Below are 14839 nucleotides of genomic sequence, written 5' to 3' on the forward strand. Positions count from 1 at the left end.
TGCAAACAAATCAGCTTGAAATAAACCAGTTCTATTCCATCCATTTGTGTACTACAGTATTTGGTTTGCTTACTCGCAATATAAAGTATGTATTCACGTTTGGGAGTGTCCCTGTGTGTGTGTGTGTGTGTGTGTGTGTGTGTGTGTGTGTGTGTGTGTGTGTGTGTGTGTGCGTGCGTGCGTGCGTGCGTGCGTGTGTGTGTGTGTGTGTGTGTGTCTGTCTGTCTGTGATCACATATTCTCTTGAGCATGACTTGCATGGAAACACACACACACACACACACACACACACACGCGCGCGCGCGAACAGAATCGGTACCACAATGATAGTTGTTGCTGAGGAACTTTTTTCTTTTTATTGAACGTGTTACACAAGACAAACCAATATATTTTATCACATGATATCTGTGCTCTTTGTAGGATTTCACTGGGTTGATGGGGATTCAGTAACATATCTTCAGAACTCACTTGGGGAATAGGGTACCAGCTTAAGGTGGAGATTAAGCCAATTAATACCTACGAAAGTCACAGTTTTCAATCGCTTCGTGCGTCATTGTGTCTTGACCAGTACTCTTGATTTTGGTCCCGTTGTGTTCCTAAGACTCTGCACTGTCCTTTGACATAAGGCTCACTGTGTATAACTGGATCAAACACGTGATAACCGCTAATGAATAAAGTAATTAGTTTTTACCGATTAAGGTACATACAGCGACTAATTGGAACCTGGCAGTGAGGATAGTATCACCGCAACAGTTGGTCTTCATCCTTATGTACCCGTCTACGTATGTTCGGTTTTGATTATCTGCTAGAGGAAGTAGATATTGACAACATATTCATAATGGCGGCCATTTGCATTTCATATTTTCCGAAATATGTGCATCCTCTTGCAAATAATTAAAACCAAACATACGTAGACGAGTTCATAAGGATGAAGACCAACTGTTGCGGTGATACTATCCTCACTGCCAGGTTCCAATTAGTCGCTGTATGTACCTTAATTGGAAAAAACTAATTACTTTATTCTTTAGCGGTTATCATGTGTTTGATCCAATTATATACAGTGAGCCTGATGTCAAAGGACAGTGCAGAGTCTTAGGAACACAACGGGACCAAAATCAAGAGTACTGGTCAAGAAACAAAGATGCACAAAGCAATTGAAAACTGTGACTTTCGTAGGTATTAATTGGCTTAATCTCCACCTTAAGAGGAGAGGTTTATTTGATCAACAGAGGTTGTGTATCTTGCACGTTAAGTTTGAATTTGTGTGATTATAGATTATATCTATTGTGTATCAGGATTGCATTGCATTTTGCAAATGAAATCATTGGCGTTTTGAAGAAAAGGACTGATCAGTTACTGATCATGGCCTATCCTTTTGTTTGAATATTTGCTCAACACACGAATACTTTTGGGACCTTTCGGATTAACGGTGTGCATAAATGCTGAAAACAAATCTTGTTATTGTGACCAGCAGGTGCATTATTTCTGCAACGACACAAATTCGGAATGCCGATATAACCTCGCGCACAAAAGTGCATGCTATTTTTCAATGTATGCGGCAAGCGTGCAAAGAGTTAAATGCCACATTTTTGTTTTTCAAAAGATTCATATATCTGTCTACTGTTTGTATGAGTTTGCATGTGTTAGCAGGAGAGAATGGGCGCGGGGGGGGGGGGGGGATATCAGGAAGAGAGACAGACAGAGAGAAAAGGAAAGAATGAGCGCATGGCTGGCGTGGCCGGGTTCTTATTATTTTGTGAATGATATTTTAGGTCAAGATTTTGCAATACGCGCTGGGTAATTATTGGCTGAGCATTAAGAAATATGTACACCCCTACATATAACATGATTATATATGTCTATAACAATAAACAAGGTATTTACAAACACGAATATATATACGAAGACTCACAGAACATAGGACACTACTATTAAAAACAAGGTAACATCCTGCAACATTATTGCAAAATTGCTATCCAACAAAAAGAAAATAATGAACAATCAAGAAAAAAAGAAATCGTACTGAGATCAGTTTGTTGTCATGAGTCAACAAAAATGTCAAGAAAACCTGGGCAGAAACAAAAAAGAGTTATGCTCAGAAAAAATACGAGAAATACAATTAAATTGTGACACAGTTTTTTTGGTAATTGTAATCGTTTTTACTCCTCGACTACTGTAACACTGTGCCTGTAAAAAAAAAAGAATTCTGTGAACGTGTTGGAGAAGAAACAAAACGACTGCAATTTATATGTGAGGTTTAAGTTGCTTTTAAAATCCTCACAAAAATTCAAAAACTCCGTTGTGTTTGCTTTGTTCATTTTAAACGGTAACGTGAAGCAGGCACACTTGGCCAATATTTATAGAGAAGGGTTCAAGATCAAGTTTTTGAGTCCAGCATTATGAAGGAGTGAGACAATGTTTAAAGTTTTATTTTAGAAATAACCAACATAAAAATAAAAAAAATCTTACAAAAAACACAGATTAACAAATAACACAGTAACTTATATCTGTACAAACTAACATATACATTAACATAACAGAAGTTCTGACTCTACAATTAGAACTGAGACAAAACTGTTGATTGAACGGAATGATGAATTGATCAGATTATAATAATGAGTAAACACAAACAACAACAAAAATTAAAAATCACATCATGATTAATGTATTTTAGCGTGTAATACGAATGTTATATATAGCTCCTTTCTACAATTATTATACACAATGAGGACAATAATATACACATCAACGAACAGCCTATCTTTGATATATAATGAGGCTGATGGGCATCTCCGTTTTAAAAGCTATCCACGTCTCAAATTCGAAATGTCCCTGCACTCATCCAAAGGGTCACCCTTGAGGGCTTTTCAAAGTTTGATAGGAAGCGACACAAGAACAATCTTTAAATTGCAGACACGCAAAAGTGTATTACATTTCCCAAAATAACAGAATCCTAAAAAATAACAATAAATAAACAACTTCTCCTTTGAATTTGACAAGCAATATTCTTCAACGGCCGAATTTCTTGAAACATATACTTGCTCGATGTCAACTTAGGCCTGTATACAACTTTACTTGAGGCCTCATTTGAGTTTGGCAGGCAATATTCTGCAACGGATGAATTCATTACAACATTGTATTATCTGTTTTGACGTTGACGTGCATACAACTTGGCCATGAATAATAAACGCGAATAATTGTAATGGTCGCGAAATCCGCCATTTGCAATTCTATTAGCACTGTAGATAGCAAATATGTTCTGCTAGCAGGCATAACGCAATGGAAAAGTCCCCCTTATGACAGCTTCTGACACTCTGACGGGTGCTGGGTAAAGGTCAGAAGAGAGCAAGAGGATTTAAAGAGAAAAAAAGAGGGGGGGGGGGGGGGCTGTGAGGGAGTGGGTGGAGGGAGTGAGGGGAGAGGTAGAGGTGAAGAAATTGACGTCCATCTTGAATAAGGTAGAACTGGGAGGTCGTGAGCTTTTTTAAAATTTTTTATGTTTAGTCTATTATTTCGCTTTGAAGGGCAAAAGGAAAAAAAACACATATTCACCAACGTTGCCAATATGTTCATTCACTCAAATGTAAGTGCTTATAGGAACAAGAATAAACTAAGCCCTTATATACATGTGCGGACTGAATAATGACCGAAACCTCGCTAGCCTGGCATTCGTCTTCAAGCTAAATTGACGAGACTGCATGCTGTGAGAACACAACTTTGCCGGGCAAAAAAAAAGAAAAGGGAGAGAACTTATCGAGAGACAAGTACGTGGGAGTAGCACTCCATTATTGTAAGGTCGTTACATCCGGGTTGTCACGTAAGTGTCGAGTGTATGGAACCACTCTTCGATTACGATGTTAAGTTAGTAAAGCTTTGTTTTTGCTTGTTTGATTGTTTATTTTGGGGGTAGAGGGAAATTCTCAAGTAGACTTTTTTTCTCGTTCAATTTCGTGTCAATAAAGTTGTAAGTGTCAAAACTTTTTATCGATTGCTGTAGGGTAGCAAAGGAATGCTATTTGGCTTTCCGTACTTTTACAAAATCCTCTGTTTTAGTTGACACCAAGGTGAACAAGGCCTTTTAAAAAGAATAAGCCTAATTCGCAATAAAGCAAACTTTGCATATTATTTTGAACAAATTAAGACTACGCAAATCAAAATGTAATACACTATAGATTAAAGAAAAATGTTCGTTTCTTTCGAAAAAGGATTAAAAAAAACAACGAAAACAGCCTCACACGTGCCCTTACACAAACAAATGGAGAGGTACCTCTTTGGAGAATGCGGAGTTTCCCATGCCATTATTTTAGCCCTTGCAATTAAGGAACGAAGCAATACTTTCAGCTGTGAATGCGAGTGACATACTTGAAAGTTGTGGCGTGGATAGTTTTTAGGAACAGGTGAGCACGACAAATGTAACACGACAGTATGTTCAGATGTGTATGCAACTGACAAGGTCAAGATAAGAGACATGGATAGCTTTTAAAGATGAGAGAAAACGATAAATGCATCCTCAGCAACAGTGATGATGTCAGGAAGGACTATAGTGACGTCAGTTACTGGATGACACGCAAGTGTTTGCACGTGCACGACCCACAGAAACGTATGGAAACTTAATTAACACAGGCGTGTATGTATAACATATATATATATATACATATTTTTTTTATTTGATGAAATTGATGTTGACGATATGATCTTCCCCGCGGTATATTAACTTATGATTTTTAGATTAATTAGTACATCAGTCAAGCGCATATACCACCTTGAAGGATTGTGGAAGAAGACACCTCACACAAACTCAAATGCTAATTTGTTTATTAGTATTTGCACTTGTGCACACATACCCATGTACTTCGGGAGGGGTGAAGAGATAGCGAGAGGGGGTACGTTATAAGAAGTGGGAGAGCGAGAAAAAAAAGAAAGATATATCGTGTGATAATCTTTGCGAGACATTTACCTAAAATTTGAAGATTCAAAAAACAAAACCACCCTGAGTTGAACAATTTCAAAACAAAAATATTCAAAGGTCCTCCAACTTCATCGAACTGTACGATAGCGGCTAACCCTGGATACATGTCACTTGCCTGGATTGACATGTCATCCTCGTGATGGATGTCCCTTTCAGAATCTCTCTATACATTTGAATTTCGCTAATTGTGCGTTCGCAGTGAAGAAGGGTGTATTTGTAAGTCAAAATACCGCGGAGGAACGACAATTGTGTGATTTGATGAGAAAAGTGGCAATATCAGATTATGATTGCGTGAGAAATTATGTTTTTTCCGCAAGAAACACAACCTGAATAGTAAATCACCAACAGTGATAAAGATGTAGGTTTGGGAGCGTCACGGCCAGCGGAGATGTGTGTGTGTGTGTGTGTGTGTGTGTGTGTGTGTGTGTGTGTGTGTGTGTGTGTGTGTGTGTGTGTGTGTGTGTTTGTGTGTGTGTGTATGTGTGTGTGTGTGTGTTTGTTAGTATGCGTGTGTGTGCGTTAATAAGTGTTTGAGTGGGCCTCCGTTTGTGTGTGTTTGAAAGTGGCTTTATCTCTGCCTATGTGTCTCTTTGTGCGTCCATGTGTGCGTTTGTCTGTATCACACAGAAGGGGATGGCCTGAAGAACACACAGACGGACAAAGAGACAGAAAGGCAAGGAAATAAGTAGCATTATACACCCATTTTCTGGGCTCTTGTGCGCAAAACGAGAGAATGAAAAATCAACTCTAACAAAGAAAAAATAAAACGAGGAATAGGTGTAATAATACTGAAGGTTTGTGTATTTTGGAATCATGTTAAAGTTATGTGCGCTTAACAAGTATAATTGTTGGAAGTAATTCCGTCAGTGCAGAGATACAATAAAACAGTTTGACTTAAAAGTTAAAAAAAAAAAAAATTGTCTGAAGAAGAATAAAACAAAAAGACTGTCTGTTAGTGTACTGTCAATGATTTCAAGGTTATGTGTATTTGTGGGTGCTGATGGGTTGAAATTAGTTTGAAAGACTTATTGCAAATATGCCCTCAACGCGTAAAATGCATGTCTAGAACGAAAAGACGATCAACACAATTAAGTCAACCACAGATAACCACAGACAGGTTATAAATATTACAAGGTGATTTAGGTGGGACTAGTATATAGGAAGTGTTCTTAACAACCACAAGCACAAGCAATCATGCACGTTTCCTTTCTCCTCAACTCAAAATAAAATGGGATCCACTCCACAAACAAAAACCTGGCATCAATACCTACAAAAAATCCGTTGATACATGTCCCTACATCGACAATAAACAGAAAACGATTTTGTCAAAAATGATCATAGTCCCGTCAGAATTAGACAATGTGTGTTAACTACCGGAATAAATCCCTTTGCGTGGATATAATTTCGTCAAACAATGAATAGGAGCCCTAACACTATAAATATTCCTTTAAGCGATTAGCACATGTAAATATACTCTCCAAAACACATCAGATTTCCAATGAGAAAGTTTGGCTCAGCTTCCAGCACATAGATATACTCTCCAACAAAAGAAAGTAGGTGCCAACATAGTTTATTCTAACAAGCTCAGTAATGAAAGCGATTGCACATGTGCTCTGCGTGTGCGTTGTTATCTGTGCAGTGGACCAACACTATACAAAACAGAAAACAGAAAATACCGGAAAGCAAAAGAGAGTGAAACATCACAGACAGCAGAAATACCTTCTCCATCCAACAACGTGGACTGCTTTTATTCGATTGCTTGTAAATATTGATTCATGTGTAAAATTGTGTAACGTTATCTTTTGATCTAAATGGTCAACGGCGTTGACGCACAATCCATCACCTTACGTCTCAGCTCGTGTATACTTTCAAACAATAATACTAATAAATATCCATGCAACAAATCCGGAATAACGCTCTCACAAGAACGACATTTGTGTAGACTTGAAGTTGACACAGGTACTAAACCCAAATAATCAATCTGTTCAAACCACAAATAGGGACGAATAGACAGACAGAGACAGACGGACAGCCTAGGGCAACGTTCTTATCCAAAGATCAATCATGTTGAAATTATAAAATATCAACAATGTCATAGTCAATGAAGGGGGAAAGTTGGAAGGGGATGGTATTTCTGCTCTGCTTCTTTTATTTTTGTTTAAACGAAAAATGAAATTCAAGAGTAAAATATCAGTAACTAATGATCTACAGATAAATCACTCACGCGAACACGTCTAAAATGAACCCAGTCCTGTGAACCGCAGTATCAAATAGATGAGACAGATACCTCCACAAAGTGTTAGAATTGAATGAATACGCAAAGTACTAAGGTTAGAATAAACAACGTTTTAACAAACAGTTGATGCTAACACGCACATACACACAAAACGGTTGCCTGAAAGTATCACAATTTAAAACGACTGACAACAATCAATCACTAATTAACACAGTGAGCAATGTTATAGATGAAAACAGGAAGTCTATATCTAGACCTGTTGACGCAGACAAATCATATATCTGTACAGATGTCGCTTGCGGAGGGTTAAACGATGGGGAATAACCTACGCACAATTTAAAAGGCGAACATGGGCAGTATTAACAAAAATATAGATTTTAATTATTGATGTCAGCGGGGGAAAAAAAATTAACAGAAAAGTGAATTTTCATCACAGAGCTAAACAAAATTGAGCTTAAACAATATTATTAGAAGAGTAAGCATTCCGTGTGTTGTAGGTTTCTGTTTTGTTACATGCGCATTTGAATCATTAAAATGTAGATGTTTCTAATACTTCTGATGAATGAATCACAAGAAGTCATACATTTTAGGATAAGAAAAAACAAATGATGATGACACCTTTATAACACTCGTCTAGTAAGCGCACGAACATGTTACAACTAACTCTTGTAAAACAAAATATGCAGTAGCATCTTTTAGATTAGCGATTTACAAAATACTGTCTGCATCGAGGCGATTGTAAATGACAAATGATATATAATTAGTATTTGGAATAACTTTAAGAGTGTTCTGTACAAATCCAAGAATACTCTATTGAAACATGATGATATCACATGCATTGTCACATGCTGGGAATGTTCTAGTCCAAGAGCTTATTCTGACTGCTATCTATACACGATATATTGCATCTAACCCGATTGCTTTCTGTATACTACAAGAAATATCACACCTTACAACAAAACCTAAAAATCGTAACCTAATATATTTCCCGTATATTTATATATTGTACGAATATTAACAGTCCCTGGTTTTGTTTTTCTTAACCCGTTGTAGATGGAACGAAACAGTTCTTTTCAGTTTTTGGAGACTTTTTACGGTGACACGAGAAAACATGCTGACATGACAACCAAGAACGTTCAGAACAAAACGCATCGAGTGGAACATCTCTAGTAATAGTAGCTTCTGTTGAGAAACTCAGTTCTGTCTCCCATCTGTCCTAAGCAGGCACGTGTTACTCGTCAGTATTGAGAATAGTGAATACCTAACAACACATCTTCCGAGAACATTGCCGTTAAAAAAACAGTCGAAGACTACCGTAGAAACCTTCATCCACACAAGCGAGCAATTTCACAAGAATAACATTTGTGAATTGACTGAGCAGAGATGCCGCTTTCAAGTGAAGATGTTTCGGTTTACTTTAAGAGATGTGTTTCCACATCTAAACGCTATGTTCTGTGTGTTCCCTTTCATTAGATCAACATCATGGGCGCACGGAGAACTCACAACGTGCATTATATCTTTGCAGAAGGGTGCATCGAGTATGAGAGAAAGAGGAAGCTGGTGTTGTTAAAAAAAAATTAAGAATTTTCGAAATCTTATGAATCAAAACTTTCAATGCGCAGAGAAATCCGACTCATTATCTCTCGAACCTCCAAACGGCCTTCGTATTAAGCCTTGCTTTGATAACTCTTACTAGTAATAGTCTTATTATCTTTACGTATTCCCCCACCACGCGGTTAAGCTTTACCATCGAAGTTTTCTGTTTCAGTGACAATGGAATCTCTTTCGCATAACATATATGAAAGATAGAGACAAACTTAAAACACAAATTAGCGAATCAGTAAATCACGATAGCTCGAAATTGTCAACACACATTGGTAACACACGTTTATTTATGTTAAAATAAAACAAAAACGCACCTTTCGAAGTAAACTCTGCCCTTCAAAAATCATAGTTATAAATTAAGTACAAAAAACGAATAAAGTATCCGTCCAACAATGATACCGATTTACCTAAATGTGCACTTCATTCACAACATATTGGAATAAATAAAAAAAAATAAACAAAATTGACTCACTGTAAACAAGAAAAAAAACCTCAAAGGTGGATGAACACCAACAAAAACCCATCTTCCTCTTTCTCTCAATAACCCCCAAAACACCCAACAACACCACCACCACCCTCCACAACCACCTCCCTTCCCCTCCTCCACTACCTTCATCCCCAAACAAGCCCCTTAGACCATCACCACTCCACTCTCATGGGCGCGGCTGACCATCTCGAGCTTCTCGTGCACGCCCTCCACAGCGAGGGGCTGGTTGGCGTACGGGGCGGTCTTGGTGCCGTGGAGAACCAGGGTCCACTCCTTGAAGAGGCCGGTCTCGTGGTTGTTCTTGAGGCCCAGGATGGGCTCGAGGACGACGTCCAGGCTCCAAGTGCCTCTGGAGACCTCGGCCCAGGTGTGGGTGGTCATGAAGGGCCAGCGGGTGAAGCCGTTCTTGTCGTCGTCGTCGTTGGGACGCTGGCTGAGGATCATGGAGCTGAACAAAATGAAGAAGAAATATATAGTATGGCTTGAAACTGAGTGCATACAAGACAGACAGACACAGACAGACAGACAGACAGACAGACAGACAGACAGACAGACAGAAGCAGCCCCACTGGAACTGAAACAAAGTATCTCACGTGGTGTTCATGGGCGAAGTAAGGTACAGACAGACAGACAGACAGACAGACAGACAGACAGACAGAGGAAGCCCCACTGGAACTGAAACAAAGTATCTCACGTGGTGTTCATGGGCGAAGTAAGGTACAGACAGACAGACAGACAGACAGACAGACAGACAGACAGACAGACAGACAGACACTCGAGCTGAAAAAATAGTATCTCAAGTGGTTTTCATGGGCGAAGTGAGGTACAGACAGACAGACAGACAGACAGACAGACAGACAGAGGAAGCCCCACATATAATGAAAAAAAATAGTATTTACAGACAGACATACAGACAGACAGACAGACAGACAGACAGACAGACAGACAGACACTCGAGCTGAAAAAATAGTATCTCAAGTGGTTTTCATGGGCGAAGTGAGGTACAGACAGACAGACAGACAGACAGACAGACAGACAGAGGAAGCCCCACATATAATGAAAAAAAATAGTATTTCAAATGATTCTCATGGGCGAAGTGAGGTACACACAGACAGACCGACAGACAGACAGACAGACAGACAGACAGACAGACAGACAGACAGACAGACAGACAGAGGAAGCCCCACCTATTATGAAAAAAATAGTATCTCAAATGATTCTCATGGGCGAAGTGAGGTACACACAGACAGACATACAGACAGACAGACAGACAGACAGCAGACTGATGCAAGCCCACTTGAACCGAAACAAAGTGTCTCACGTGGTGTTCATGGGCGAAGTGAGGTACATGGTGACAGTGCCGCGGTAGGAGGAGCGCAGTGTGACGTAGGCTTGCACATGCTCCAGGTAGTTGACCTCATTCTCTGTCCCAACGCAGCTGTCAGAGTCGATGGCCATGTGGATATTTTGGCCGAAGGAGAACTCACTGCAAAATACAAAATGAAATAAAATATTATAATAGAATGAATAATAATAAGATAAAGTAAAAAATAAAATAAATTAATGATAATGATTAGAAGAAGAAGAAGGAGAAAGAGAAGAAGAAGAAGAAGAAGAAGAAGAAGAAGAAGAAGAAGAAGAAGAAGAAGAACAACAACAACAACAACAACAACAAGAACAAGAACAAGGAGAAGAGCAAGAACAACAAAAGAAGAAGAACAAGAACAATAACAATAACATAAAGAAGAGCAAGAAGAACAAGAACAAGAACAAGAACAAGAAAAATAACAAGAAGAAGAACAAGAAAAACAAGAATAACAAGAATAACAAGAACAAGAACAAAAAATTGGACTTGGGGCAGCTGGTCCAATGAAATAAACACAATCTTGAAACAGCTTCGGCTGAGAGCTTTCTGAAGGCAAAAATGAAAACAAAGCTAGGTGAGAAAAAGAGTGGGTATCATGTTGGAGACAGAACGTAAAACGTAAAGGATATGATAATTTGCAGTAAAACTAGCCTCCACAGATTCACCGTTATTTCAAAACGTAAAGGATATGATAAGTTGCAGTAAAACTAGCCTCCACAGATTCACCCTTATTTCAAAACAGAAAACAAGGAAGAAACAAAAAATCAAATTAAAAGAGAAATGCATCCACATGGGGTAATGTAATCGGCATGGAAACCTATCCCAGAAACTTATAGGTTGAACGTCGATACAGATCATTTCTCCTGTTTTTTTGGTTAGAAATACAGACAAAGCATTATACAAGGTCGGTGTCCTAAAACCAGGATAGAAACACCAAGACAATTTTGGTCAGTGACTATTCGAAACGTAGCAGGACCAATAAAACAATTCGGAAAAACAAAAACCGGAAGTAAAATCAAGCTAGAAATACAGTATGTGTTGTTGATGCCCTCAAACAAGAACAGACGTGCGTTATAAAAAAGAGAACATTCCAAAAGCCGCACACAAATGAGTGGTTTATTTAACCCCTGAGCCATCGTGAACCCGTGTAATCCACTTTCCTTTTTTTCACAATTTAGTAGTCAGTTTGTGATTTCAATGCGACTGGATGTATCTGCAATAGCACGTTATTGTGTACCTCTGATTCTAAAACGCAACAAACGGCTGCGAGTCACATGAACTTGTCGGCGGCGACTGGCTTAAAAAAAAGCGAGCACTATGCAGAAAAATCGTCTGCTTTGAGACGACCTTTTGTGACCCTGCTTCCGGGCAATCTTTTTTTTAAACTTTCAAAACTTCGAATTGTACTGATCTTGTCTTGATGAAAAAAGAAATCTTTTATGATTTAAGAATGTTTGTGTTACAATCTGTCAATGTATTGTTTAGGTTTTAAACGTTAGTTCTTGCGCCAGAACGAGACGCCTGGTTGTAGAACAGACGGTCCACGAAAATGAATTCTTTGAAAATGTCTCACTCTCGACGGAAAGCAGCCAGGATGTTCCCGTTCGGTGAGCGTTCAAATGGAAGGGTGTTTGTACTGTGTGTAAAAGCCTGACAGTATCTGTGATGGTTTACGGGAGGCTTACTGTGCCTTTAAAGATGCATTCAGTATAAACATTTGGAGAAAAAAACACTTACCGTTTGGTTATATGATTATGAAATGGACTGAATATGGACTATGTGACACACACACAAAACACAAATACCCACTCACCGCTCATCAGTAACACTGCCGGCGGTACAGTGGAACCTCTCAGGCAGGCCCTTCCACTGGCTGGCCAGGTCCACCATGGCCGCAGCGTCCAGCACGCCGTAGCCGAAGAGATGGTTGAACTCGAGGCGAGCTCCGTTCAGCTGCCACTTGTGCACGCCGTTGGAGTCGTACAAGGAGTTCCTCTTTGACGTCAAGACCGTCAGGTGCTGGATGTCCCTCCAGGTCAGGTTTTTGCTGTCATGAGAAAGAATGTGATCGTGTTACAGAGGCGGATCTGTTAGGTTGTAAGGAGAGGCACTTAGAATTCATAGGTTTTTTTTTAGTTTTTTTTTTTAGAATTCATAGTGTTAATGTTTAAAATAATCTTTTACATCCTTTTTGGGGAGGTTATTTGTATTGATCGAGACTGTTGGTTATATAAGAATCGTACATTTATGTTAATGTTATGTTTTGGTCGCCCGCTTGTCGTCATGTTTATGCGCCACCAATGTATTTTTTCAGATTGAAATAATAAAGTTGATTTGATTTTATTTGATTTTATTTGAAATCTTGGGCGAGCAACGCCCGACCGCTTTTTGTCCGAAGAGGCAAAATGGTGCTATCTGGTGCCATCTGAGCTTAGAATTTGCCACGGAATCATCTTACACAATTCCAAAGTACAAAAACATCTATTTTTTGTTTGGAGCTTGAGGGGGGTGCACGTGTACCCTGTGCTTCCCCTGGGTGTTAGTTAGAAATGGATTGTTAGTTTATCTTTTCCTTTCAATGTAAAGAGAAATAAACAACCTGGATATTTTTAGATACAAAGAAAAAGGCATATCCACGGATACACTGACACAAAAAGATATAAAGGAAAAGACATTATCTACTGCCTCCTTGCTTTTGCTTCACACCTAGTTTCCTTCCCTGGTCTGAACGCGCAATGTGCAAAAAACTAATCCATAAACCTGTCATCCAAAATCCTCGCTATCAAATATTTATAAAGTTCAGATTTATCTAGTACAGCTTTCTCTCCGTTGGACCAGTGCACAGGTTTTGTATAACATGTAATACAACTGACTTAGTCGCACACTGGAGCATAATCAACGTAGCATTCCTCTTTCAATGGAATTATTTTTGTTGATGAAAAAAAACTGGGGCAGTTGCACACTTTCTCACATGTACATGTATACAATTGAAAGGCTGCTGCTACACAATGCCGAAGAGGACACAGAACAAACAAACGATTGAAGATTTAAAAAAAAATAACAAGCAAAGAAACAAAGAACCAGAAAGATAGATTGGGAAAAAGGACAACAAGAAAAAAAATCAGAACACAAAAACACGCCCGGTTTAAAAGGTTGGAAAGGCAGATGCCCAAGGGAAGTAACTCACTTTGCTTCCATATTTCATGGCTATTCAAAGGCTATTCATGCGTTCAGAGATGATTTCCATTACCCACATCCGGTCTTTTGTAACGATGCTTTCATTTAAAGCTTTAAACAAAAGGGGAACAATCCGATAATGAAAACTCACTTTGCTTCCAGAGCAAGGGCATAAACTCCCGCAGCTTCCGGTGCGGCAGCGGAAGTTCCGGAATGGCTAGCAGTACAGTTGTTGTAGAGATCTGTCGTGGCCTGCAACACACACACAAGTCTTCCCTTCAATAATCCATAAGTAAACTTGGCTCTCAAAGACACATGCCTTATCTTGCAAAGTCATCTTGGAAATTATATCATTGAGATATATCCAGGTTTTCTTTTTAATAGAATAGGAGCATCATTTCTCTTGGAGAAACACACATCAACAGTCTTGCATTTCTCTGTGTAGAGTGGGAATGTTCTGGTTAACTATTTTTGTTTCACTAACACCTATGTCAATATGCCAAACACGGTACGTCAACAACAACAACAACAAACAAACAAACAAACAGACAATGAACAAACAAACACACAAACAAACAAACGAAAACAAAACATAACAAAACACAACACACACACGCACACAAAGAAGCGTGGAACGTCCAACTCTGCACAGAGCACGTTATTTTATGCTACATATGTGAATGAAATGAATTCTAAAAGCCCGGACAATTCAGTAATAAATTTAGTTTAAGTGATCGTTTATATACCGTAAAGAAGTTATATTCAACGAATCTATCAGTGAAACCTTCTGGAATCTACTACTAAATCTTTTCCTTTTCTGTTGCTCTACCTGAAGCCATTCTCCTTTATGAGCGACAGACCGCAAAGTTTCTTTGTAAGCCTCCGTCGCGTCCAACTCATTCTGTATTTAATGGCTATTCATGCGTTCAGAGATAATTTCCACTACCTAGTGCCGACCTTTTGTAACGATGCTTCCATTTAAGGCTTGAAACGAAAAGG

At 38.9% G+C, this 14839-nt stretch overlaps 1 protein-coding gene across 1 annotated transcript in view; it reads right to left on the minus strand.

Moving 5' to 3' along the window:
- Positions 1-329: 329 nt before the first annotated feature.
- The window catches only part of LOC138952393 (neuroendocrine convertase 2-like), a 153946-nt gene continuing 139436 nt past the window's right edge, over positions 330-14839 (minus strand). The window contains exons 10-13 of the mRNA XM_070324062.1: positions 13992-14092; positions 12477-12710; positions 10619-10783; positions 330-9745 (exon numbers count right to left, since the gene is read on the minus strand). Of these exons, the coding sequence (XP_070180163.1) occupies positions 9442-9745; positions 10619-10783; positions 12477-12710; positions 13992-14092 (804 nt within the window). The 3' untranslated portion in view covers positions 330-9441. The remainder of the gene's footprint in view (positions 9746-10618; positions 10784-12476; positions 12711-13991; positions 14093-14839) is intronic.

The sequence above is a fragment of the Littorina saxatilis genome, linkage group LG17 (assembly GCF_037325665.1).
Source record: "Littorina saxatilis isolate snail1 linkage group LG17, US_GU_Lsax_2.0, whole genome shotgun sequence".
Lineage (NCBI taxonomy): Eukaryota > Metazoa > Mollusca > Gastropoda > Littorinimorpha > Littorinidae > Littorina > Littorina saxatilis.